Source organism: Phyllopteryx taeniolatus, chromosome 3 (assembly GCF_024500385.1).
Source record: "Phyllopteryx taeniolatus isolate TA_2022b chromosome 3, UOR_Ptae_1.2, whole genome shotgun sequence".
NCBI classification, from domain to species: domain Eukaryota; kingdom Metazoa; phylum Chordata; class Actinopteri; order Syngnathiformes; family Syngnathidae; genus Phyllopteryx; species Phyllopteryx taeniolatus.
In genome coordinates this window covers 5,497,191-5,523,315 of record NC_084504.1, presented here as the reverse complement: position 1 = coordinate 5,523,315, position 26,125 = coordinate 5,497,191, and the positions used below count along the sequence as shown (strand labels likewise).

The 26,125-nt window shown below is 41.2% G+C and overlaps 1 protein-coding gene across 3 annotated transcripts in view; it reads right to left on the bottom strand.

Moving 5' to 3' along the window:
- Positions 1 to 26,125, bottom strand: part of sema4c (sema domain, immunoglobulin domain (Ig), transmembrane domain (TM) and short cytoplasmic domain, (semaphorin) 4C) — a 113,605-nt gene that overhangs the window by 34,663 nt on the left and 52,817 nt on the right. For all 3 annotated transcript variants that reach the window (XM_061766588.1, XM_061766590.1, XM_061766589.1), the window contains one exon: positions 21,749 to 21,958. In XM_061766588.1, the coding sequence (XP_061622572.1) occupies positions 21,749 to 21,872 (124 nt within the window). In that variant the 5' untranslated portion in view covers positions 21,873 to 21,958. The remainder of the gene's footprint in view (positions 1 to 21,748; positions 21,959 to 26,125) is intronic.

The following is a 26,125-nucleotide window of genomic DNA, read 5'->3' as shown; positions in this document are numbered from 1 at the left end:
TGTATGTCAGAAGTGAGATAAGGCGCTCCCATTTAGCAAGGCTGGGCAAACAAACAACATTAAATTACTTTTTTTTTTTAAATCCACCCTTGTTTTCATGGAGTCTGAAACAAAAAAGCACCATATTTTGAAGGAACAGCAAGGAGAAAATCCTCTAGAAGTTGTAGAATATCTGTGCAATTTTAACATACCATTTAGCAAGCATCAATGATCATTTTTAATGTGAAACTGCTCCTGTAAATAATTATTTATAGATGTATGGGATGAATGACTTTTTAAGAAACCGAAAACATATCATATATCAGTGTAGAGCAGACATGCCCAAAGTCCGACCCCCGGGCCAAATCTGGCCCGTGTTCATATTTCCACTGGCCCGAAGCATCTGTCATAAAATCAATAATATGTGGCCCGGCAGTACAAAATACACGCGCAATTTTATATTTCACCACAGGATGGCAGTAAACTTGTGGCCGAACTGTCGCGGGGCCGTTTTGAGCATGATCTGTTTTTTGCCCATTTCTAAAATGGCAACTGGAAGTAAGAAAAGGAAAGTTGATAGCGAGGGCCGCCGTTTCCAGGACAAATGGAAGTCTGAATATTTTTTCACTGAATTTAGAAACAACTGCATCTGCCTAATTTGCCAAGAGACTGTGGCTGTGTTCAAGGAGTTCAACATAAAGAGGCACTACCAGACGAAACATGCTAATTATGACAAGCTAACTGCGAACGAACGCAGTGAAAAATTGAAGCAACTAGAAGCTGGTTTAACGGCACAGCAACACTTTTTCACAAGCGCCAATGAGTCGAATGAAAATGCAACAAAGGCAAGCTATGAGGTGGCAACGCTGATTGCCAAGCACTGCAAACCTTTTACTGAGGGTGAATTTATTAAAGACTGTGTGATGAAAATGGTGGAGAACATTTGTCCTGAGAAAAAGCAACAGTTCGCCAATGTTTGCCTGGCTTGTAGCACTGTGTCACGAAGGATCGTAGAAGTTTATTCTGATATTAAGACAGTTGGACGCAAAAGGAGTGAAGTTTGAATTTTTTTCGTTAGCCTGTGACGAAAGCACGGATGCATCCGACACCGCTCAGTTACTGATTTTTTTGAGAGGAGGGGACAGTGAAATGAACGTGCGTGAAGAGCTACTTGACCTCCAGAGCCTTAAGGACCAAACAAGAGAGAAAGATTTATTTGCTTCTGTTTGTTCCGCCGTAGATGACATAAAATTACAGTGGAATAAAATCACGGGGATTATTACGGATGGCGCACCTGCCATGGTTGGTGAGCACAGTGGATTATCAACCCTAGTGTGTAACAAAGTAAGCGAAGAAGGAGGTAAAGCTATAAAACTCCATTGTATTATTCACCAACAAGTTGTATGTGCCAAACATCTGAAATATGATCACGTTCTGAAACCGGTGATAAAGGCTATTAATTATATTCGCTCCAAAGCCCTGTGCCACCGCCAGTTTCAACAATTTCTACTGGATATCCACTCTGAATACGGAGATGTTGTGTATCACACCGATGTAAGATGGCTCAGTCGGGGGTCTGCACTGCAGCGTTTCTACTCACTCAAAGAGGAAATTGGACAATTCTTGGCAAACAAGGGACAACCGATGCCAGAACTAACCGATCCTGTTTGGCTGTCTGATTTTTGATTTTTAGTTGACATAACCCGACATCTGAACGCCCTGAACACGAGCCTTCAGGGGCAAAATGCATTGATAAGCTAACTGTATTCACATATTAAAGCCTTTCGGACCAAGCTGCTACTTTTCCAAACCCACCTGTCACAAACGCAGCCCAATACCACACATTTCCAATCTCTGCAAGAAATAATGACGTGTTTTCCAGCACACAATATTAGTGCGCAAATGAGGAGGTATGCCGCTAACATCTCATCTCTGACTGAGAGTTTCAACGTTTCAGGGATTTTGCAACTATTGAAAAGGAGATCACGCTTTTTTCTTCTCCTGTTTCCGTGGATCTCAGTGACGTTCCAGCCCACCTGCAGTTGGAGCTCATTGAGCTGCAGTGTGACACGGAGTGTCGCAGCCGGTACCAACAACTCCCTCTTGTCAACTTTTACCAGCAGCTGGATAAAGACAGGTTCCAAGAGATTCGTACATTTGCTAAGAAAATGTTGAGCTTGTTTGGCTCGACATACTTGTGCGAGTAGACATTCTCAGTCATGAACATGAATAAGAACCGCGTGAGGACAAGACTAAGTGACTCCCACCTGCGTGACATCTTGCGCATTAAAACCACCGCTTTTGAGCCAGACCTGGCCCATTTACTGCAGTCGAGATCTCAGTATCACCCTTCACATTAATGCAAACATGTTGTTTGTTGATTCTGATGAATAAAGTTTGAGTTTGAGTCAAATTCCATAAAAATACTTTATTTTGCATTTAATAAATTTTTATTTCAACCTTCATTTATCCAGGTCAGGCAGTTATCAGATCTACCTAGCAGCAGACAGCATTGTAAAACAAAGTAAAATAAAAATAAATACAAAAAAGCATTCCCCTCGTCGGTAGCATGTAAAATTAATGCTGGCCTGTATAACAATTTTTTTACTTCAATGTGGCCCCTGAGCCAAAAAGTTTGGGCACCCCTGGTGTAGAGCAAGGTTATTATAGTAAACTTTTGAACAAAATAACTAAAACTAAAATTGAAAAAAACATTTTCGAAAGCAGACAAGGAGTTTGTCTCTCTTGACGCAGAGCAGGTGTTTGAACTATTGCAACAACAGGACATTTTCACAGGACTACTTAAGCAACAGCAGGAAAACTTGAAAAGCTTTGTCACAATAATCATAGACTCAACAAGAAAACAGACTGGATGCACTTTCACTCGAAATGCAGGAGGTAAAATCAACCTTACTTTCTATTTATCTGTCTCATCACAAATCTGAAAGTCCACTTGAGAAGTTTCCAATGTAGCAACAAGGGAAGGAAAACATGCAAATAAGGACTTGGTTTTTTTTGTAAATTAAACATAAACATATTTTTTAAAAAGCCATACTACAGCATGTGTTCTCATGAATCGTTTTACTGTACGTTGTGATGCATCTGATCTAACCTTCGAAGCAGTATTATACTGTACACTGCACTTATTGCACTTCAAATTCTGTGGATTGTTATACAGTACCTGTAATTGATTTGTGGATGGTTGTTCATCTGTTACTAAGTTAATACTTTTTTCGTTTCAAATGTTTTTTTTTGGTTGAGTTTTTATTACACAATACTTATTGTGATCCTTTTTTAATGGCAAACTTGACAATTCCTCTGAATAATGAAAAAAAATAATACTGACTCTATTTTTGAACAAATAAAAACTAACAAATCTGCTCTAAAAACAAATCAAAACTAACTGAATTTGGAAAAAGGAAAGTCAAAACAAAATAAAAACTAAGTCCAATGGAAAATCCATAACTATTATAACCCTGGTGTAGAGTGGGATTTCTAAATGCTAAAAGGTAGAATGGTCCAAATATATAACATACGAAAACTTATGAAGGCACAATAATAATGGGTGTAATGTGGGTATGATTAGACTGTTCTTCATCTGGGATTCAGATGACGATCACATTTTAATGCACGGCCTAACTGAGGCTTCTTAATCTAATTAGCTATGATTCAGAACTTTAGTAGTATGCTAGTCTTGTAATTACTGTGATGCAAATGTCCTTCTGTTGATTGAAGGTTGTGTTTTGTTGTGATCTAACTTCTCACAAATAACAATAAGAAGATTAAGAGTCAATTACAAAATGCATATTGGATCCACATTTACTCTAATGCACATGGACTCTACAAATCACCCACCTTCCAAAGTGATTCCCAACCAGTGTGCCGCGGGACACAAGTGTGCTGTGAGAAGTTATCAGCGGTGACGCGGTAAATTCACTTAATTTGTCTGAAAATCATTTATTAAATACAAATATATCTTTGTTTACTTATCTATACCAGTGAGATATTTTGACAAGCAGAACTATTAAATGCTCTTCCACTGGATACCAGAAGATACAATAAACCTGTGTATCCACCTGTTTCCATTCATATAACAGAATAATCATGGCTTCCAGCGAGTACATCAGCTTTGTAGCCAATGAAACTGTCCCAAATAGTGTTGTCAATTTTGACTTCAATATACCTACTTGAAGTACCTTGGATAACTGTACTGAAACGATACCATGGGGAAAACTTGAAACATCAGTAAAAAGCAAACATTCACACAAGCGGCAGCCCCGACCACTGAATGGCGGTGACTTGTGAATCATAGATATCGTAAAAACTTGGTTATTTATCTCCATGATATAAATAACCAAAAATGAAAAATAAAAAAAAACAGGCGGCATTTTGCGGGTGGCTTCAGCCTCTCGACAGATCATGGCCCAGCTAAACAAGTTTGGTTATGTCCATGTTTTGACAGACAATACAAATAGCCAATAATAATGTGAGATGCTCCGCGCTGAAGCAATCATGTGACGTGAGTCGAACCATGCCAAGTTGGGTTCACGCGCACAGCACATTAGCAGCGACACGTAAGTTGCTAATGTTCGTAGCCTACCCCCATTGCAAAAAAAAAAGTGCTCCCTCAGAACAAACGACGGGAGACACAGTCCAAGCCTCAATGGATGACACCGTTGACATGAAAGACCCGAAAAGTTGGGCAGTGTGCCGTTATCTGAAGCAATTTCACCTGCTAGCGCACACTCAATGCAAGACTTTACAATCCCAAACTTGACTAAGGACTAACTATTACAAAAAAAACAAATTGTATCACAAAGGACATGTTACCAGTAAGCACGGTTGAAAACAAGGGATTCAAGTGGATGATTAAAGTAATGGACCCTCGTTACCAATTCCATGTTCGCAAATTGGAATCGGAAAACTTGAAAGCTTTTGCATGGCTGGATTATACATGTTTATAAATTTATAAATTGTATGACACACGGCACGGTGATGACTAATTAGCACATACGCCTCACAGTTCTGTGGTCCTGGGTTCAAATCTGGCCTTCCTATGTGTTTGAATTTGCATGTTCTCCCAGTGCCTGCAGGGGTTTTCTTCGGGTACTCAGGTTTCCTCCCACATTTCCAAAACATGCATGGTAGGTTAAATGAAGACTCTAAATTGCCCATAGGTCTGAATGTGAGTGTGAATGGTTGTTAGTTTATATGTGCCCTGCGATTGGCTGGTTGCCAGTTCCTCTCGCCCAAAGCTCTGAGTGGGTGGGGGGATGTAAAAGATGGCACCCTGTTTGCAAGTGGTGCACTGAGCCAACTGGTCATTTATTTCAACCAAGTCAAGACACACTTTCGAACTCCACTTCACACTTCTTCTTTGTTGGTTTGCAACAATTATTCGATGTTTTTTTTTCTTCGGGTTTCACTTTTTTTTTTTCTATAGGAAAGTAGAGTCATTTGATAATTAGCATTTTATGCTGATCGGCTTTAATGTCATAATTTGCCGATCCGATCAATGCGCAAAAGACATTTACTCCTCGTCGCTATGTGCACAGTAAAAAAAAAACATGTCGGCGGTGTGGGACAGACAACACAACACGTCTGAGACAGACAACACGTAATGCCCGGATCAGACTACAAGACAAATTTGCTCTTTCACCATTGCACTATGTCAGACTACTGCAATAAAATCTTGCATTCCAATACCACTGTATCCCATTTTTTACGATAATTGGGCTTCATCTTGTCAGCTCAAATGTGACCGGATACACTCGTTACCGTGGCGACGACAACAAGAGTGGATCGCGCCGACTATATTATGAGGACAAAATGGCGAAAAATCTGTGTTGGTGGTCACCGGTGCTCAGAACAGGAGAGGACGTTCGTTCAAGGCTTGCTTGAGGTATGTTCACGTACTTTTAATACGATACGGCTCGCAAGCAGGCAACAAAAACGTTATGTAGCCTAGCAAGTGAGTGGTAGCACGAACGGTTGGACGTAAACATGCTGCCGTTCTGTCGAATCATACTCTAAAGTTTCGGTGTGGGTGAAGTAATTTAATTACAATAAAGTAATTTAATTACAGTAAGTTCACACCCATTATTGTATGTCATATCATGTAATGTTGGTTTGACCTGACTGATTAGAATACATGACCTGACGAGAGCAGTGATTTCCAACCTTTATGGAGCCAAAGAACATATTTTACAATTGAAAAATCTCACAGAACACCAACAAACAAAAATGTCACAAAAAGTGGATACATTAATTACTGTACGTACTTCCTGCCATCTAAGAAGACCATTCATTTGTTCTGTCTGTTACTGTGCCTCACTGGCATAATTAGATGAACAAAGATACATTATTTATTGTAAATAATTTTTTTTGAGCAATTAAGTACAGTATATACAGTAAATGAACAGGTAATTTAAATAGACACATTGCTCCATCTTGTGATCGGATCGGTGATCGGTCATTGTTTTTTTAAACTCGCTGATCGATCCCAAAAATCCTGATCGTGTAAAGCCTAATTTATAGCGGAGTTGACCAATTAAGTACAGCTAATATGAGTGGGTGGTTTATGCTGATGTCATCAAACTTTAAAAATACTAAGAAAATAAATGATGCACGCTACTTAATTAGTGATTTAATGTTAATACTCAGGGGTGTCAAACTCATTTTTGCTGCGGGCCACATCGTAGTTATGGTTTCCGTCGGAGGGCCATCACGAGCGTGAACACATATAGAGTAAATGTACAATTGCCTCATGTTATTACATTTACACCCAAAAAAATAAAACATCAATGAATAACTCTATTTGAAACCAGAAGCCAGTAAAAAGTTGTTAATTCAGTTTATTTTGAAATGGTGATTGGTAACACAAATGTTGGCAATCAATGGGAAGACGATTTGCAATGTTGTTATTTTAGCAAGAAACATGACATCGACGCACTTGATTTGCTTTCGCGGGCCACATAAATTAATGTGGCGGGCCGGATGTGGCCCCCGGGCCTTGAGTTTGAGAACTGTGCTCTATGTGTACAGATGCAACTTTGCCTGCTTATGTTATGAGCAGCACTAACAACATATCACATATCTACATAAGTAGCCAATTATTAAAACAATATAATGCTTTATATAAATACATTACATTAATCTGGAAAACAATTTATTAGCATGTTGGTATGGCTCTTGACAACCGTTCCAGTGTCTCACATTGCTCCTTTGGAAAATTGGATTGCCCAACCCTCTTCGACAGCAAAAATAAATTGGCCTCACTGTTCCAATACTTCATTATATCCTTCAACTGAGATTTAAACACAGGAGGGAGGGAGAGGGAGAGGAGTTTTGTTTCATGATGCTTTTCTGAAATGCTTGACAGTTTAAGTTCAAATGTGTTTCGCCTGGCCCTTCATGTTTTCTTTCAGGAATTGTACCTATTTTACAAATTCTGCCTGGGTAATCAAACATATGAGCACAACTGTGTGTTTTCTCATTTTCTAAATAACAGTAGGGCTGTGAATTTCAAAATAAGAGCAAGTAAATAAAAATAAAGTATTACACATGTAATACTTCAGAATAATTATTTAAAAAAACTAACAAAATACAGATAATACTTCATGTTTTGATTGTAAAAATGCATTCTATATAGGTAGAAGAAGATTTTGAGGTCAACTTTGGGGGTGCGTATTATACATGGGTGCGCATTATACATGAGAAATTACTTTAAGTCAACCAGTGGTTTTCCTATGTAAATATTCTTTGCAGCAAATATCATTGGAAACATGGCAGTGAAATATGGACAAGGTAGGGGAAAATTAGAACTAGGGACAGAAGCTTGACAGCAGAGAGATGAGAAGAGTAAAAGTGCTTAACGAAAGGAAGTGGCAGATAAGTAGTGAAGTCAGCTTATTATCTGAGGAGCAGGAGCGTATAAACATTGGGGGAGACGTACAAATGAGCGAGAACGAATGAGGAGAGAAGCGGCATCCTCGGGGGAGGACTGAACACATCTGCTGCTGTGCTAGACACACATACACACACACAGTTATCAGTGGAGCAGTTATCTGGAGTACCTCGTCACTGATTTGAACCACCCAAAAAAGTGGCCTGTTTTAGTGTCAATGTGTAAAGATGTGGCGAGATGTAATGTTTGGAATGTGTTGCAGCCATAAAATTCTAAGTTAATGATTATTTGCTAAAAACACTTAAGTTTATCAGTTTGTACATTAAATATCTTGTCTTTGTAGTGTATTCAATTAAATATAGGTCGAACATGATTTGCAAATCATTGTATTCTGTTTTTATTTACGTTTAACACAACGTCCCAACTTCATTGGAATTGGGGTTGTAGCTTACAACAGCCCCAGGCCACCATTAATGTCGGACCCTGCCTTTTATAAACTTAGGAGGGTTGTGGGCAAATTGAATCACCTCTGTTTTTTGTTACATTATTGCATGTATCCACAACAGAAGCTCATCCAATTCATTGAAGTATTAGAAATTAACATATTAAAAAGAAATACAGGCTTTTGATCTGTACAAATTATAAATGGGTTTGTTAGGACAGTACCACCTTAAAAAAGCAATCAAATAGGAAGTAACAGTAGAGTACTGTAATGCTACATTTACAATGAATTTTGGAATAGCTATTTTAAAGAAGGAAAAATTCCGGTTTTCATCTCTTCAAGTATACTCTATTAGAAGAAATATTTTCATGTTCACTGCAACAGAAATTGCAATTCTACACAGATGTCTCTCATATTATGTTGTCCTTAAAGGCTCCAACTATGAAATATTTATTTCAACTGGACATAAAAGGCTCAATTTAAAAGATAAAAAAGCTCATTTTCATATGAACAGAAACCAGAAGCTGCCTGATGGTAGGAAATCAATTGTATGACATTTTGGGAATATGGTCAAAAGAAAGAAATAATGCATCCTAGTCAAAGCCAAATTATTGCGAACACTGAAGGTGCAGACGGAGAAGGAAGCGAGGGGATCCACGTTGCTTCATTGTCGTCTGAAAAGGTCTAATCAGACCCTTGACTTTGTGATCTGCCTTCATGAGCCTTGCAGCAGAGCTCCCTTCTCTGCTATAAATATATACAGCCTCTGCTTATAGCTTCCAACCGCCCAGCCACACACACCAAACTATGATTAAAGGCCTATTTTAGGGAGCTTTGAAGCAGTAACAAAAACTGAATGGGAAACAGAAACAGACAGACAGGATGGAGAGACACTGTGTAGGACAGTGCCACGACCCTTAAGACAAATGCACTTGCAGCGCTGACAAACCCTCTTCTAAGAGGATACCGTCTTTGAAAGTAAACTCCCCGAAAATTTTAATAATAAATGCACGCACACAGATAGACACAGGGATGGAACACAGTTCTCTGTTCCATAGAGAGAGTTCACAAGAGCGTCAGGTGGCAGACAGAATGAGAGCATGAGGAGAAAAAATGGGGAAGCTCGACATGTTCTCACTTTTACTGATTGGATTTTCACAAGACCAACAGTCTCATTGTCTGCATTCAGGTAACTTTTTGTCTAAATGCAGAAAAACAATTGACTCTAATGCTAGTGTTATTTCCACCTTGTAATTATTCTTTACGTTTTTAATCATAATTAATAGCAGCAGCATTTTGTTTAAGGTGGTTCAAATTGTAATTTTTTTTCTTAGCCAGAACACACATCTGTGACACAGTGTTTGACATTCTCTGTGGAGAAAAACAATGGCATGGACTGAAAATCAACAGTGTCATGGCATCATCTCAAAACACTTTACTTGTCATCCAATCAGATTTCTCTAATAAAATCTGTGCACTAGGGAATATATTGCAGAATTTATGTTTTAAAAGAATCAACACATAAACATGGCCCACAATACCAATAGAACAAGATAATGGGCTGGTTGATGTCACTTCGCTTTTATCCATTCCAGCACAATGCAATGGACTCGAACAGCGGTGGACACTAGCTGTCAAGAATTAGTGAAAGATTTAGTTTAGGTCATTTCACATAGTGTGCAGGGTTTGGCAACTACCTAGGAGCCCTTACACCGATCTGATCTGAAAAGTGAGATTTTATATCTCAAAGTGAATTAAGGATACTGTGTATGAATTTCACACACTGATGTCCATATACTAAATGAGTAGACTTTACACCGATTTTATCGGCCTTATTGGTATCGGCCGATATTTAGCATTTTATGCTGATCGGCTTTAATGTCATAATTCGCAGATCCCATCCAAGACATTTACTCCGTGTCACCATCGTGCACAGTATATTTGAATCCAAAAGCTAGTTTATTTTTATCCTTGTCGCGTGTCTTTTGACGTAGTACGGTAAATATCTGACGACCATTAAAGTTATTTAAACTGGGACAGACAACATGTAATGCCCGATCAGATTACAAGACAAAATTTGCTCTTTCACGATTGCACTGTAAGACTACTGCAATAAAATGTATTTTTTCTGATACCACCGCGTCCCATTTTTTTACGATCATTGGGCTTTATCTTATACACTCGTTCCCGTGGCGACGACAACAAGAGTGGATCGCGCCGACTGTATTATAAGAACATGGGGAAAAACGTGTGTTGGTGGTCACTGGTGCTCAGGACAGGAGAGGACGTTCGTTTAAGGCTTATTTGAGGTACGTTCACGTACTTTTATTACGATACGGCTCGCAAGCAGGCAACAAAATGTTATGTAGCCTAGCAAGCTAGTTCTAGCTAACTGTTGTGCGTAAACATGCTGCCGTTCTGTCGAATCATGCTCTAAAGTTTCGGTGTGGGTGAAGTAATTTAATTACAATAAAGTAGTTTAATTACAGTAAGTCAGCACCCGTTATTTCTGTCATGTTGTAATGTTGGTTTGACCTGATTAGAATACATGACCTGACAAGAGCAGTGATTTCTAACCCTGAGCTGAGGCACATATTTTACAATTGAAAAATCTCACGGCACACCAACAAACAAAAACATCACAAAAAGTGGATATATGAATTACTGTATGTACTTCCTGCCATTTAATACAACGTAGAAGACCATTCATTTGTTCTGTCTGTCACTGTCTCACTGGCCTAAATAGATGAACAAAGACACATTATTTATTGTAAATATAATTTTTGAGCAATTAATTACACAACTATGTACAGTAAATGAACAGGTCATTTAAATAGACACATTGCTCCATCTTGTGATCGGATCGGTGATCGGTTATCGTTTTTTAAAACTCGCTGATCGGTGATCGGCTCCAAAAATCCTGATCGTGTAAAGCCTACGACCTAGTTTTCACGAGAAGATGACGATCAGCCTCTGTTCTTGCTGCGATTAAAAATGTATCTTGCTAGGTAACAACATCGCAACGACGCAGATGTATGTAACAGCCAATCAAGAATGCACAATGAGCTTTCGCACACAAAAAAAAAACATTTTCGGGTTTTATGTGAAAGCAAGACCCAGTCTCGGCTAGCATCCGCTGCAGCACGACCAAGCCATAGCAATACAGTATTATACTGTACAGTATATACTTTAGGCGGCACGGTGGCCTACTGGTTAGAGCGTCAGCCTCACAGTTCTGAGGACCCGGGTTCAATCCCCGGCCCCGCCTGTGTGGAGTTTGCATGTTCTCCCCGTGCCTGCGTGGGTTTTCTCCGGGTACTCCGGTTTCCTCCCACATCCCAAAAACATGCATGAATTGGAGACTCTAAATTGCCCGTAGGCATGACTATGAGTGCGAATGGTTGTTTGTTCCTATGTGCCCTGCGATTGGCTGGCAACCAGTTCAGGGTGTACCCCGCCTCCTGCCCGATGACAGCTGGGATAGGCTCCAGCACGCCCGCGACCCTAGTGAGGAGAAGCGGCTCAGAAAATGGATGGATGGAGTATATACTTTATCTTAAACTCTATTTCTGACCCAATGTTTATATCTCAACTCAGCTGAACTTTATTTATATTGTGCTTTCACAACAGCTGCAGCTGTAACAAAGCGCTGTATACACAACATAAAATAATAAATATATTGCACAAATAAATTAATATAAATATGTGAGATTATATATATATATATATAATACAATTATATGTATTACATTAATTTATTCCCAACACTATTACATTTATTGTATATGATTATAACATAATTTAATAATATAATGAACAAATTTGTCAGATGAGACTGTGCCTGTGTTTTCTTCCGTGCCCCACTTAAATTAATTTCGAGATGGTGTCTTTGAAGGTCCATTAACATGGTCTTTATGACTTGGGGATGTTTTTGAAGCATTTACGGAAAATAGTCTAGGTCTCGTCGATTGCGTGATTTCCATCTCTGTTCTCAACCGGGTAGCAAAAATGCTCCCATACTGTAGTGGGCCTAAGATACAAGGCGATGCTTTTACGCTTGGCACTGGTGTGTCAAGGAGTTCTGTAACACATAACAGAACCCTCCAAGGAGTTCTGTAACACATAACAGAACCCTCCACTGCAATCCAGCATAATGTTATTGTTTCTTATAATGAATTTCAAACAAAATGCTCAAAGCTTCTCAAAATAACAGAGACTTTTAGTAAGACTTTATCAACACAACCAATTCATGTGAACATTTGACTTCTGTTTTAATGATGGAATAAGGACCTTAGCTTACCAACCTCCTGAGGTACACTGTCAAGTAGAGCAAAAACATTGTAGAATGTGTCAAAGCAGACGGAATCCTTTCCCCATAAATGGACGTCACATAAACCTCAGGGGGAAATGTGTGTATTTAACATCTTTTCCTATCGAAATGATTCCATCCATCCATCCATTTTCTGTAGGCTACATAACGTTTTTGTTGCCTGCTTGCGAGCCGTATCGTATTAAAAGTACGTGAACATACCTCAAGCAAGCCTTGAACGAACGTCCTCTCCTGTTCTGAGCACCGGTGACCACCAACACAGGTTTTTCGCCATTTTGTCCTCATAATATAGTCGGCGCGATCCACTCTTGTTGTCGTCGCCACGGTAACGAGTGTATCCAGTCACATTTGAGTTGACAAGATGAAGCCCAATTATCGTAAAAAATGGGATACAGTGGTATTGGAATGCAAGATTTTATTGCAGTAGTCTGACATAGTGCAATCGTGAAAGAGCAAATTTGTCTTGTAGTCTGATTTTTACGTGTTGTCTGTTCCACACCGCCGACATGTTTTTTTTTTTAATAACTTTATTGGCCGTTAGATATTTACAGGACTACGCCAAAAGACACGTGACAAGGCTAAAAAAAAACTAACTTTTGGATTCAAATATACTGTGTACGATGGCGACGCGGAGTAAATGTCTTTTGCGGAGCCGATCAATTACGTCATTGATCGGATCGGAGAATTATGACATTAAAGCCGATCAGCATCCATCCATCCAATCCATTTTCTGAGCCGCTTCTCCTCACTAGGGTCGCGGGCGTGCTGGAGCCTATCCCAGCTGTCATCGGAGAGGAGGCGGGGTACACCCTGAACTGGTTGCCAGCCAATCGCAGGGCACATACAAACAAACAACCATCCGCACTCACATTCACACCTACGGGCAATTTAGAGTCTCCAATTAATGCATGTTTTTGGGAAGTGGGAGGAAACCGGAGTGCCCGGAGAAAACCCACGCAGGCACGGGGAGAATATGCAAACTCCACACAGGTGGGGCCGGGGATTGAACCCGGGTCCTCAGAACTGTGAGGCTGACGCTCTAACCAGTCGGCCACTGTGCCGCGCCGATCAGCATAAAATGCTAATTATCGGCCGGTACCATAAGGGCGATAAAATTGGTGTAAAGTCTACTTATTTAGTCTACGCATCAGTGTTTGAAATTCATACACCGTATGCTTAATTCACTTTGAGATATAAAATCTCACTTTTGCCCTTTGGCGTGCACTCCTCTCACTCTTTTAAGGCTACATATAATGGACTATGCTGTTTCTGCACATAAAGCCAATAGTGTTAAATCAGTATATCACTACAACCCTTTTAACACTGCTGCAATGAAGTGCTTTGCATAAGAGCAGCCTGGAGTGGCATTTTCACTTTAATCCACATGCCCACTTGGTCACACATCAGCTCTCCCAGAGTCAGTGTGACAACAGTGCACAGTTTAGGTCGTGACATCTGGTCCAGGCTGTTAATCTCTACCGACCAATCAGCTCAGGGGCGGCAAATGAGTGACACTCAACGCAGATAGAGAAGCAGTGATGAATCTTCCCCTTCCTTCTCCTCCTCCCACATCTGTTCTGCCAGTCACACACAACCTTGCTCTGCCTCTTCTGCATCGCTCTCAACTACTCATTACTGTAATTGGAGGCTTTGAGAAGATATGGCAGAGACAGAATGCAAGAAAAGAAAGGTTGAGAGAAAGAGCGAGCATGACAGAGAGAGAAAGAGAGAGAGAGAGAGAGAGAGAGAGAGAGAGAGAGAGAGAAAGAGTTCTCTGGAGGTCAGAGGCCTGGCCCTTTTCCACACCCTTCCTTTGCCATTTGTATCTCACAGCATTTCTAAATCAACTCTCTCTCTCGTGCTCTTTTTTTAATAACAAGAGGCAGGTTTTGGCTTTCCTTTACAAATTGCAGGGTTCATTTACTGCATCAAAGGGGCTCAATTTCCAAACATTACATTTCTTTGGGCTCAATTTCTTTTCCCTATCCTTATTTGCTTTCTTTCCCTCTGTTCTTTGTTTAACCTCAGCTGCTGTATTTTGGCATAGTTTTGGCTTACTGGTCTTTGTCACTATGCCGTGTAACTGTCTGTGTGCGTGCATGCATGCGTGTGTGTGTGCGTGTCTCAGAAATCAACAGGAAAACCAAGACTGCAAAGTCTGAGGGACATGGAGAAAAAAGATGACCCCATAATATTCAGACACAAACAAGCTTTACTTGACTCAGTAAAGTTGACTTGAAGTTCATACACCAGGCTGATTCATTACAGGTGCACATCTTGGACAATATTGCTTCAAGCCTCGACATAATAAAAGTACAAGTATCTACACATAGGTCTCCTGTGTTACTTGTGTCCACTGACAATATTTGTTTATCTGACAGCATCAAGCATATAAAGAAAATGTAGTTCAAGTTTAGAGTCTTGTATCTCCCATGTTTTGTAAAAAAGACAAGACTGTGGTCATAATGCTCAACGCAAACTCTGAAAGACACTTTGAGTGTGTCTCTTGAGTTCAGGAGCTGCATTTTGGACAAAAAGTAATGCATGAGTTATGTTTGGGGTTACTGAGCATTTCTGCCAAGGTTGCAGACTCAGTTATGGCAAGACTATGGCGCATTTCCATTACAAGTTCCAGCGCGGCCTGGCCCCGGTCTGCCCCGACCTCGCTCGGCCTGCCTGGCCTCCGTCGCGTTTCCATTACAACAGCCACCAATCAAAAGTGGGAGAGATTGGGGTCGGATCAAGAAGAAGGTGACATGCTTGTTTCTTGTTGCGCCTTTCATCTTTCGCTGTATTTCATCTTCTGCCAATATGGACTAAAATGCCAGCACTTCCTCAGTCGACCACCGAACAAAAGCTGCTCTAAGGCTGCAGCACACTGTGCGACGTGGTCGAACCTGACTAGAGCGGACCATCGCGTAGAGTTGCTGACGTACCCCAGCACATGAACGACTGCACAAGTGGACGCACTGAACAGCGAGCCTGTATAGGCGTTTGATGCTGTGTATTCAGTATATTGTACTTTACAACATTTCTTAAACCATAAAAAGATAGAGTATGGCAAAAAAGTATTTAGTCAGCCACCAATTGTGCTAGTCCCACTTATAAAGATGAGAGAGGCCTGTAATTTTCATCATGGGTATACCTCACCTATGAGAGACAAAATGAGAAAAAAAAATCCAGAAAAAAAACATTGTCTGATTTTTGAAGAATGTATTAGCAAATTATGGTGGAAAGTAAGTATTTGGTCAATAACAAAAGTTCATCTCAATACTCTGTTATATACCCTTTGTTGGCAATGACAGAGGTCAAATGTTTTCTGTAAGTCTTCGCAAGGTTTTCACACATTGTTGCTGGTATTTTGGCCCATTCTTCCATGCAGAGGAGCAGTGATGTTTTGGGGCTGTTGCTGGCCAACAGACTTTCAACTCCCTCCAAAGATTTTCTATGGGGTTGATATCTGGAGACTGGCTAGGCCACTCCAGGACCTTGAAATGCTTCTTACAAAGCAACTGCTTCGCTGTCCGGGCAGTGTGTTTGGGATCATTGTCGTGCTGAAAGACCTAGCCACGTTTCATCTTCAATGCCCTTGCTGATGGAAGGATGTTTTCACTCAAAATCTCATGATAAATGGCCCCATTCATTCTTTCCTTTACACGGATCAGTCGTCCTTGGTCCCCTTGCAGAAAAACAGCCCCAAAGCATGATGTTTCCACCCCCATGCTTCACAGTAGGTATGGTGTTATTTGGATGCAACTCAGTATTCTTTCTCCTCCAAACACGACAAGTTGAGTTTTTTACCAAAATGTTATATTTTGGTTTCATCTGACCATATGACATTCTACCAATCCTCTTCTGGATCATCCAAATGCGCTCTAGCAAACTTCAGACGGGCCTGGCCATGTACTGGCTTAAGCAGGGGGACACGTCTGGGACTGCAGGATTTGAGTCACTGGAGGCATAGTGCGTTACTGATGGTAGCCTTTGTTACTTTGGTCCCAGCTCTCTGCAGGTCATTCACTAGGTCCCCCCGTGTGGTGCTGGGATTTTGCTCACCATTCTTGTGATCATTTTGAACCCACGGAGTGAAATCCTGCGTGGAACGCCAGATCGAGGTAGAGTATCGGTGGTCTTGCATGTCTTTCATTTTCTAATAATTGCTCCCACAGTGGAGGCACGGTGGGCGACTGGTTAGCACATCTGCCTCACAGTTTTGAGGACCGGGGTTCAAATCCTGGCCCCGCCTGTGTGGAGTTTGCAGGTTCTCCCAGTCCCTGTGTGGGTTTTCTCCAGGCACTCCGGTTTCCTCCCACATCCCAAAAACATGCATGGTAGGTTGATTGAAGACTCTGAATTTCCCTTAGGCGTGAATGTGTGCGCGAATGGTTGTTTGATTATGTGCCCTGCGATTGGCTGGTGACCAGTTCAGGGTGTACCCCGCCTCCCGCCCGGAGATAGCTGGGATAGGCTGCAGCACGCCCGTGACCCAAGTGAGGATGAAGCGGTACATAAAATGGATGGATGGATGAATGCTCCCACAGTTGATTTCTTCACACCAAGCTGCTTGACTATTGCAGATTCAGTCTTCCCAGCCTGGTGCAGGTCTACAATTTTGTTTATGGTGTCCTTTGACAGCTCTTTGGTCTTGGCCAGAGTGGAGTTTGGAGTGTGACTGTTTGAGGTTGTGGACAGGTCTCTTCTATACTGATAACGAATTCAAACAGGTGCCATTAATACAGGTAAGGAGAGGAGGACAGAGGAGCCTGTTAAGGAAGAAGTTACAGGTCTGTGAGAGCCAGAAATATTGCTTGTTTGTATGTGACCAAATACTTATTTTCCACCATAATTTGCTAATACATTTTTGAAAAATCAGACAATGTTTTTTTTCTGGATTTTTTTCCTCATTTTGTCTCTCATAGGTGAGGTATACCCATGATGAAAATTACAGGCCTCTCTCATCTTTTTAAGTGGGTGAACTTGCACAATTGGTGGGTGATTCAATACTTTTTTACCCCACTGTAGATTAATAGTTATGGAAGACGCAGGTTGCTAAAGAGAGAGAGTGTTGGTGAAAATAAAAGCGAAAGTGTGGATATTTGAAAGGAGGCTCGCTGGCTCCATTCATTTGAACGTATCCAGCGTGTATATACGTTTGCGTACATTCTGGTCCCAAGCTTCGCTTTTCCATACACAGGCACATTATATATAATGAATATAGTTAAGCATTGATGTAAAAAACAAAATGTTATGCTTTATATACTATTTATATGGCTTGAGGCGGCGTGGCTCGCTAAACACTGAAATGTGTTTTCCCTGTGAGGGAAAACTTATCTGCGTTTTGATTGGTGTAAGCTGCGACGTTAAGACGGTGATTCAAAATTTTAATCGCAACAAAACCAGTGGCAGACTGATCGGCCGCTCATAAAGACAGTCGCCAAACTAAGCAAACTGTGGGACAGTTCAGTCGGGTTCAGCGGCGTTGCTCGGTGTGCGGCAGCCTTTAGACGCCATGATTGTGAAAGTGACAAGTCACCGCGTTAAAAGAAACCCCTACATTTGTTGGACATCACGGCCCTCCTCGGCCTACGTTTCAGAACTAGGTCGGAGGAGGGTCTGAGGAACGATGCCATTGTCACCGCCCGGCCTCAAAAAGGTGTAATGGAAAACCGACCACACAGGGCGGAACGAGACTAGTTGGGGTAGAACCGGTACAATGGAAAAGGGGCATATTTGTCATGCTGCAGGATTTACATAGGCACATGGAGCCCAATTACAACGAAATACAGCATTTGGATGACTTCTTATGAAAATCTTGTCAGTTCATGTTCTGTTTAGCCTTGATCTTTGGTGACTAGATCGACAGGGTGAGAACTATGAGTAGATTGAGGACAATCCATTTACTTAAAAGACATCATAAAGCTCACAATAAAATGCGCACGTATGCTCTGTCAGTAAAGAATATAATGGACAATTGGAAAACATACGGCATACGGCCAAATGGTTAGCATAGCTGCCTCACAGTTCTGAGGTGGTGAGTTCAAATCCGGCCTCGCCTGGGTGGTGGAAGCATTTTCTCCCCGTGTCTCTGTGGGTTTTCTCCAGGTACTCCGGTTTCCTCCCACATTCCAAAATCATGCATGGTAGGTTAATTGAAGACTCAAAATTGTCCGTAGGTATGGATGTGAGTGTGAATGTTTGTTTGTCTATGTCCGCCCTGCGATTGGCCGCCGACCAGTTCTGGGTGTACCCTGCCTCATGTCCAGAGTCAGCTGGGATAGGCGCCAGCACGCCCGCGAACCTAGTGAGGATGAGTGGTACGGTAAAGAGATGGATGGACATATTTTTTATACATAAAATGCAGTGATTATTGTGAATTTTGTTTGTCTATAATGTGACGAACAGCTTATAAGGACAATAGTATAATGGTAACATTTAAAATGCCAAAATTTGACTTAAAGAGTGAAAATAATGCACGGTAGATTGCGTGGCAAGAGGATGTTTATTTTTCTTGTTCTGCATCTGCATGTATGCCTTTTGTAATTGCAGGGAGGGGTGATGAGTGTTGGTAGGAACAGGAGGGGGTAAATATTATCTCTGCATTCGTCTTTGCTTAGACTTCAATATCACCCTCCCAAAACCCTCACATACACATAATAACAGACATACACCCCTTCTGCTCTGCCTAAGAGCTCAAAATCTTTCATACTGCCAGCCTAAGCAGTACACACATATAAACAAAGGATTATTGGACAGCTACACACACAAACAGAATGGGTTTTGCATGTCTGTGCAAAGATGTATTCTTAGATAGCTAGATGGACAGATAGGCAGAGCTTTTTGTCCTTTTAAGGCAGTGAGTGACTGACCCCTCTCCCTCTCTATCTACCTATCTCACTTTCATGCTTTCTTGCCATTATATTTCTTCTCCATCACCATCTGTAACCCCCCTCTGTTTCTTTTTTTCTGCAGCTTTGTTTTTCCATTTCACTGGGTCCTTTCTCGTTCATCCATATCAGTCATTTACCTTAGTATTGAGCCTAAAAATCTCATTTTTCTTTAACCAAGTGGAGAAATCTCTCATTGAGTAAGGTAATCCTACTTGTTTCCAATATAAATCAATTTGTGCTGAGAATCTTTCTGGACTCAAGTGTCAAATCACGTAGGATAGGCAATATGAGGTGACGTGATCTGCTTTCTCTCAGGTTTCAGGACTCAAGGCTGCACTAGAAGTAATGGGAGCGACAATACCCTCTAATTTCACCCACTTGTTTCAGACGTAAGGAAGTGCGGAAGACAGGAAGGAAGGGTGAGTTCTGAAGAATAACTTGCATCTATCCCTGTTTGTCAACATCGGTGCACCATTGGAATAGGTGAGTGCTGACAAAGAACAGGACTTTGTACACCAGACACTTAATTTGTTACTCTGAGATTTTCACAATTTTCATAAACTATTGATAGCCTATCTATTGTTTCTTCGTTCAATTCCATGATTTTGTGAATTGAGCTTTGTAGAATAAGAAGACTGAGGGACATAACGGGATAAAAAGAGAAAGGGACAGTGGGTACTGTATGTACAAAACAACCTTTTTGAAATAGCTCCAACACCACCACAAGTGTGCCGTTCTTCTGGAGAGTTGAGGAAATCTGAGCTCTCTGTGAAAACGTCATAGGAGCATTTCGGGTTATTCAATAAGCTACAAAGCAAAATGGGAGGGGAAGGATAAAAGGCAAAAAGGAGAGTGAGGAGCCAGAAAGATAGATAAATGAGATGAAAGGTGCGATAGATTATACTGAGAGGTTAGAAAAATAGTACTTGCAAAATCCCCAAGTAAGAAAATGCTGCACTTCCCCTTTGATGGATTAAAACAGACATTATTTCTAAGACCGCCTGCAACAATTGGCATTGTTCAGTGAAGAAAGCCAGGCATGGCTGCAGTGGAAGACGAGATAAAGAGTGCAAATGCAGTTTAGCACCAGGATTAGATTGGCATAAGTTTTATTTGACTAAGGGTCAAAATCAGAGCCTTAATTTTAATCTGACACGAGCCATTCCTGATAACAGAAAAGCCTCCTTGGATGTCCAAACAGAATACAATTTGTGACTCCACCAAGGAGGTTAGGTTTTCTGGGACTATTGTTTGTTTGTGACACGCTTCTTAATAAATGAATCAATCAGAGGTAGGAAAAACAATACCACGGTCACAATTCAATATCTTGTCCAGGGATGGGTAACTTAAATGATGGCAGGGGCCACAATTTTTTGTCAGCGCTATCAGGGGGCCACATGGGACCGGTTGGTCCAGTTTTATCTTTCCGCAGCTTTTTGCCACTGCGTCACTACTCTCTATTCCTGATGATTTTCATCATGGCATCACCACTCTTTTTCTCTGATGGAGAAGATCTGGCGCTATACTAAGCGATGCCTACTATCTAGAGGTGGTGAATGGTTATTACAACTTAAAACTGCTCTGTTACGGTAAAGGAAACTTATTTATCATAGAAAATAATAATAATAATCAGCAAGGGGCCACTCTGTGTGGGCAGGCCACATTTCCTCTATCAAATGTTTTTAAAATGCTTTTTAAAAACATTCCCCTAAAATTAATCGACAGGCCACTCCGAGTGTACGGCCCAGGGGCCAGCAGTTGTCCATCCCTGATCTAGTAGAAAGTCTTCTTAGGCCAGCCGTAAACTGAGTGACATGGCTTAAGTAGACGAGAACTGGATGATTGTGGAAAAAAATTACTCAGCGACTGAACTGTTCTTTTTGGGAAACCACAAACAACATCATGGCGCGATTGTCAAGAAAAGAGCAGATTACCCTGGCTGCTGTTACTATATACCAAAAAAGGAAAGGGCATGAAGAAAGAATAGACTGTGGTTAAAGTCTCGCATGTTTTTATGATGATAAAGAGACATTTTTCCATTTTCTCACCAGGTTACAAGATGATCGAATGTCCAAACCCAGACATACAGTGGTATTTTGCTGTGCTGCTCCAAAGAAGGCTTGTGGATATTTCATACCTTTCAATGCAACGTTTCAATACTCATCGAAGTCTAATACAGTCACAGTATTGCACAGCTCACTTACCCTGATACCGCACGGTCTTGCGCGGGATTGGGTTCCAGTTGAGTCCCAGAGACTTTTCCCATCCAAATAGGGACAACAAGAGCAAGACCTTCACCCAGGCCATTTCTCTGATGTGAACTACCATGTGGTGGAAATGGTGCGAGTGATGGATTGAGACCTCAACTCAGATAACCAAGAACGACTCAGGAGAGCTGACAGGGTCCTGGCAACCTGCCAAAAGGAAGAAAAAAAAACACCATGTCAGCTGGAGGCAGAAAGACACTCTCTTTAGTGACTCAGTTGTGTATTACAAACTATTGTGACAGAACCTGCACATTATCAAGAAGCCACACATCAACCTGTTTTTGATTACCTCCACTTCAGACATACAGTATTCTGTAAGACTTAAATTGGTCATGAAAACACATTCATATTCTATAGCACTTGTTATTAAAGTGCAACCCCACTATTATTCGCTGCGGATAGGGACAGGGCCAGACAGCGAATAGCTAAAATCCATGGATAATTGACGGCCATTATTATAGCAGTTTTGTTTTGTTTTAAACCCCAAAAATTCTTGAATAAGCGTGGATAAACAACCAATACGCGTTTTTGGCATTGATTCCCTCTAAAAAAAAACAAAAAACAAAAAGAAAAACAACCAAACAAAAATACAAAATTGGAAAATATTTTGAAAAAAAATGACAAAAGAAAAAAAATAAATTGGAAAAAAAATCAGTGGTTAGATGAATCTACAGGTGCCAAACCGCAAGTATGCGAGGGTCCACTGTATTAGGGTCGAAGGTGAGCTGGACCCTATCGCGGCTGATTTTGGGCAGGAGGCATGGTATACGCCGAACTGGTCACCAGTCATCCTGAGGCACACACACAACAGACAAACAACCATTTGCACACACATTCACACCTATGAACAGTTTAAAGTCTTCAATAAACCAACCATTCATGTTTTTGAAATGTGGCAGGAGGCCGGCGTGTGCGAAGAAAAACACGCAAGCAGGAAGACGTGCTCACCACTTGGCCATCACACTATTGAAAAAAAAATCACTAAGACAAACAAAAACAGTACATAATTTGAATTTGTGCCTGTGAAAGTGTCCGCTAACAATAACAAACAATACAATTAAATGACCTCTGGCTGGAGGTTTGTGGAGGAAAGTTTTGTGTCCCTCCTTTACTTTCACTGATAATAAAGGTTATTGCCACTCAAAAAGCTGTGAAACTGCTTATCACCACACTCTTGTTGAGCCAATTCAGCAGCATTATATTAAACTGAGGCTACGTTATCAAAGTTAATTGTGCTGGCAATGCCTCAGACGCCAATGTGCTAGGAAATGAATGTTGAGGCAAGGACGATAGCAGTCTGCTGTAAATGAACAGCTTTATACCTAATGAACATGTCAAGTGTAAAGCTACAGTGTGGCATTAGAAGCCACTGATAGGAGTCCCAATGGCAGCATATTTGCAATGACATAAATTGTAAAAGTGAAATGAAACTCAAGAAAGAAAATCTTTCAACAGCTAAATATTTTATCGAAATTTAAAAAAAATGACAAACTCAATATCAATATACTTACCAATAAAATAAGTAAATGTCTAGAGAAGGGAAAGAAAGGATATCTTTGTAACTTGTAGTGAAATGTGGTATATTTCTTTGAAACATTTGGCAAGGTCTACTGTTCCTCTTATTGCATATTGTTGTTGCTTGAATGTCAAAATACAGGTACATCTCACTAAATTAGAATAATGGTAGAAAAGTTCATTTATTTCAGTAGTCACAGATTATATAGAGTCATTAAATGTAGGAAAATACTTTTCAGAGGGCAACTTCCTACCTAATTTCCACAATAACAATCATTTCCATTCTTTCTTGATTGTCTGTTACATAATATTCTAGTTTCTAGAGATACTGAATTTTGTGGTTTCGTTTGCTGCAAGTTCTAATCATCATCATTATACATATTTAAAAAAAAACATGAAATATTTCAGTCTGAGTCTACCATGCATGTTTTTGGGATGTGGGAGGAAACCGGAGTACCTGGAGAAAACCCACGCAGGCACGGAGAGAACATGCAAACTCCACACAGGTGGGACCGGAATTTGAACCACAGAACTGTGAGGCAGATATTCTAACCAGTCGGTCACCGTGTCACCATCCTAATATGTTGTTTTCAAATGTTATCAGTATGAAGTTAGGATGGATCTTCAAAAAAGGACATGGTTTGAAGAGTGAAATGTGTAAAACATTCTGTCACAGTTTTTGCATGGAGACTGTTTCTTGGATAGAACTTACTCTGCAGCACAGAGGACATTTCTGGAGAGAGACGACACTCTTTAATTGATATGTAATTTCTGTTACAATGAGAGCCACAACTATAAATTAAATCACAAGGCATGATATCCCAAAACCTCACCACATAAATGTAAACAGAATGTAGTTTTCGAAGGCCAATAACATAGCATAGCTGATGAATGATCAACACTCTAATGATAAAATACTTTTTTAGCAAAACAATTAATCGCTCACCAATACATGATGCCTGTCCCCAGTAGCAACAGTCACTCTCTATTAAATATCCACGATCGAATGCAGTGGGCTCTTCAGGACGGCCAATCTTTCACAAGGGTTTGTAAAAACAGACTGGCTGGTTAAGTACGCCTGTGGCAATGAGACTCAATGAAGCTCCTGAATTGAATTATTAGGAGGTGTGGTCCAACACCACTAAATGACACCAATATAAAGATCTCCCCGCAGAGGGGTCTTTGTGACTTGACTCATCATTACTACATCCTCCATCCATCCATTTTCTGAGCCGCTTCTCCTCACTAGGGTCGCGGGCGTGCTGGAGCCTATCCCAGCTATCATCGGGCAGGAGGCGAGGTACACCCTGAATTGGTTGCCAGCCAATTGCAGGACACATACAAACAAACAACCATTCGCACACACATTCACACCGACGGGCAATTTAGAGTCTCCAATTCATGCATGTTTTTGGGATGTGCGAGGAAACCAGAGTGCCCGGAGAAAACCCACGCAGGTACGGGGAGAACATGCAAACTCCACACAGGCGGGGCCGGGGATTGAACCTGGGTCCTCAGAACTGTGAGGCTGACGCTCTAACCAGTCGCCCAACGTGCCGCCATTACTACATCCTTTAAGACAATTATACCATCTGTAGGTTACCAATTCCGTAGCTGCTACGTTTTAAGCAAAATGGGTTTCAATAATGTGAGCTGCCGAGAAGGTTCCTATTGACCTTTCATAACCAACATAAAATGTCAAACTCCAACACGGTCTCTGAGGTCTGCCGATAGGTCTCTTCTTGTCATCCCAACAGCAAGGTTGAAACGCAGGGGAGAGAGAGCCTTTGCTGTCGTTGCTCCCAAACTCTGGAACGAGTTCCCCCTGCAGGTTAGATTAGCTCCCACCCTCCCCATATTTAAATCCCATATAAAAACCCATTTGTTCTCCCTGGTTTTCTCAGACACTGTATGAGAGATGGAAGCGTGTGGTGTTGTTTTGTGATTTTATTTTGTTTTTGTAAATAGTGTTACGGCACGGTGGACGACTGGTTAGAGCGTCGGCCTCACAGTTCTGAGGACCCGGGTTCAATCCCCGGTCCCGCCTGTGTGGAGTTTGCATGTTCTCCCCGTGCCTGCGTGGGTTTTCTCTGGGCACTCCGGTTTCTTCCCACATCCCAAAAACATGCATTAATTGGAGACTCTAAATTGCCCGTAGGTGTGAGTGCGAATGGTTGTTTGTTTGTATGTGCCCTGCGATTGGCTGGCAACCAGTTCAGGGTGTACCCCGCCTCCTGCCCGATGACAGCTGGGATAGGCTCCAGCACGCCCGCGACCCTAGTGAGGAGAAGTGGCTCAGAAAATGGATGGATGGATGGATAAATAGTGTTATATTTTATATCCTCTGATATACCACTTATCCTTACTAGGGTTGTGGGCGTGCTGGAGCCTATCCGAGCTACCTTCATGTGAGAGGCGGGGTACACCCCGAAGAACTGGTTGCCAGCCAATCGCAGGGCACATATAAACAAACAACCGTGCATGTTTTTGGGATGTGGGAGGAAACCGGAGTACCCCGTGAAAACCCACACAGGTACGGGAAGAACATGCCAACTCCAAACTGGTGAGGCCAGATTTTAACCCCAGTCCTCAGAACTGTGAGGCAGATGTGCTAACCAGTCGGCGGCTCAGAACTGTGAGGCAGATGTGCAACCAGTCGGCCACCATGCTGCCTTGTTTTTAAATGTGCTTTATTAATGAATTCAATTGGATAATATGATTAACTGAATGCAAAGAGCTCTAACTATTTATGTGTCCTACCTCTGTATCCTTATATAAACTACCACATGTACAATAGGC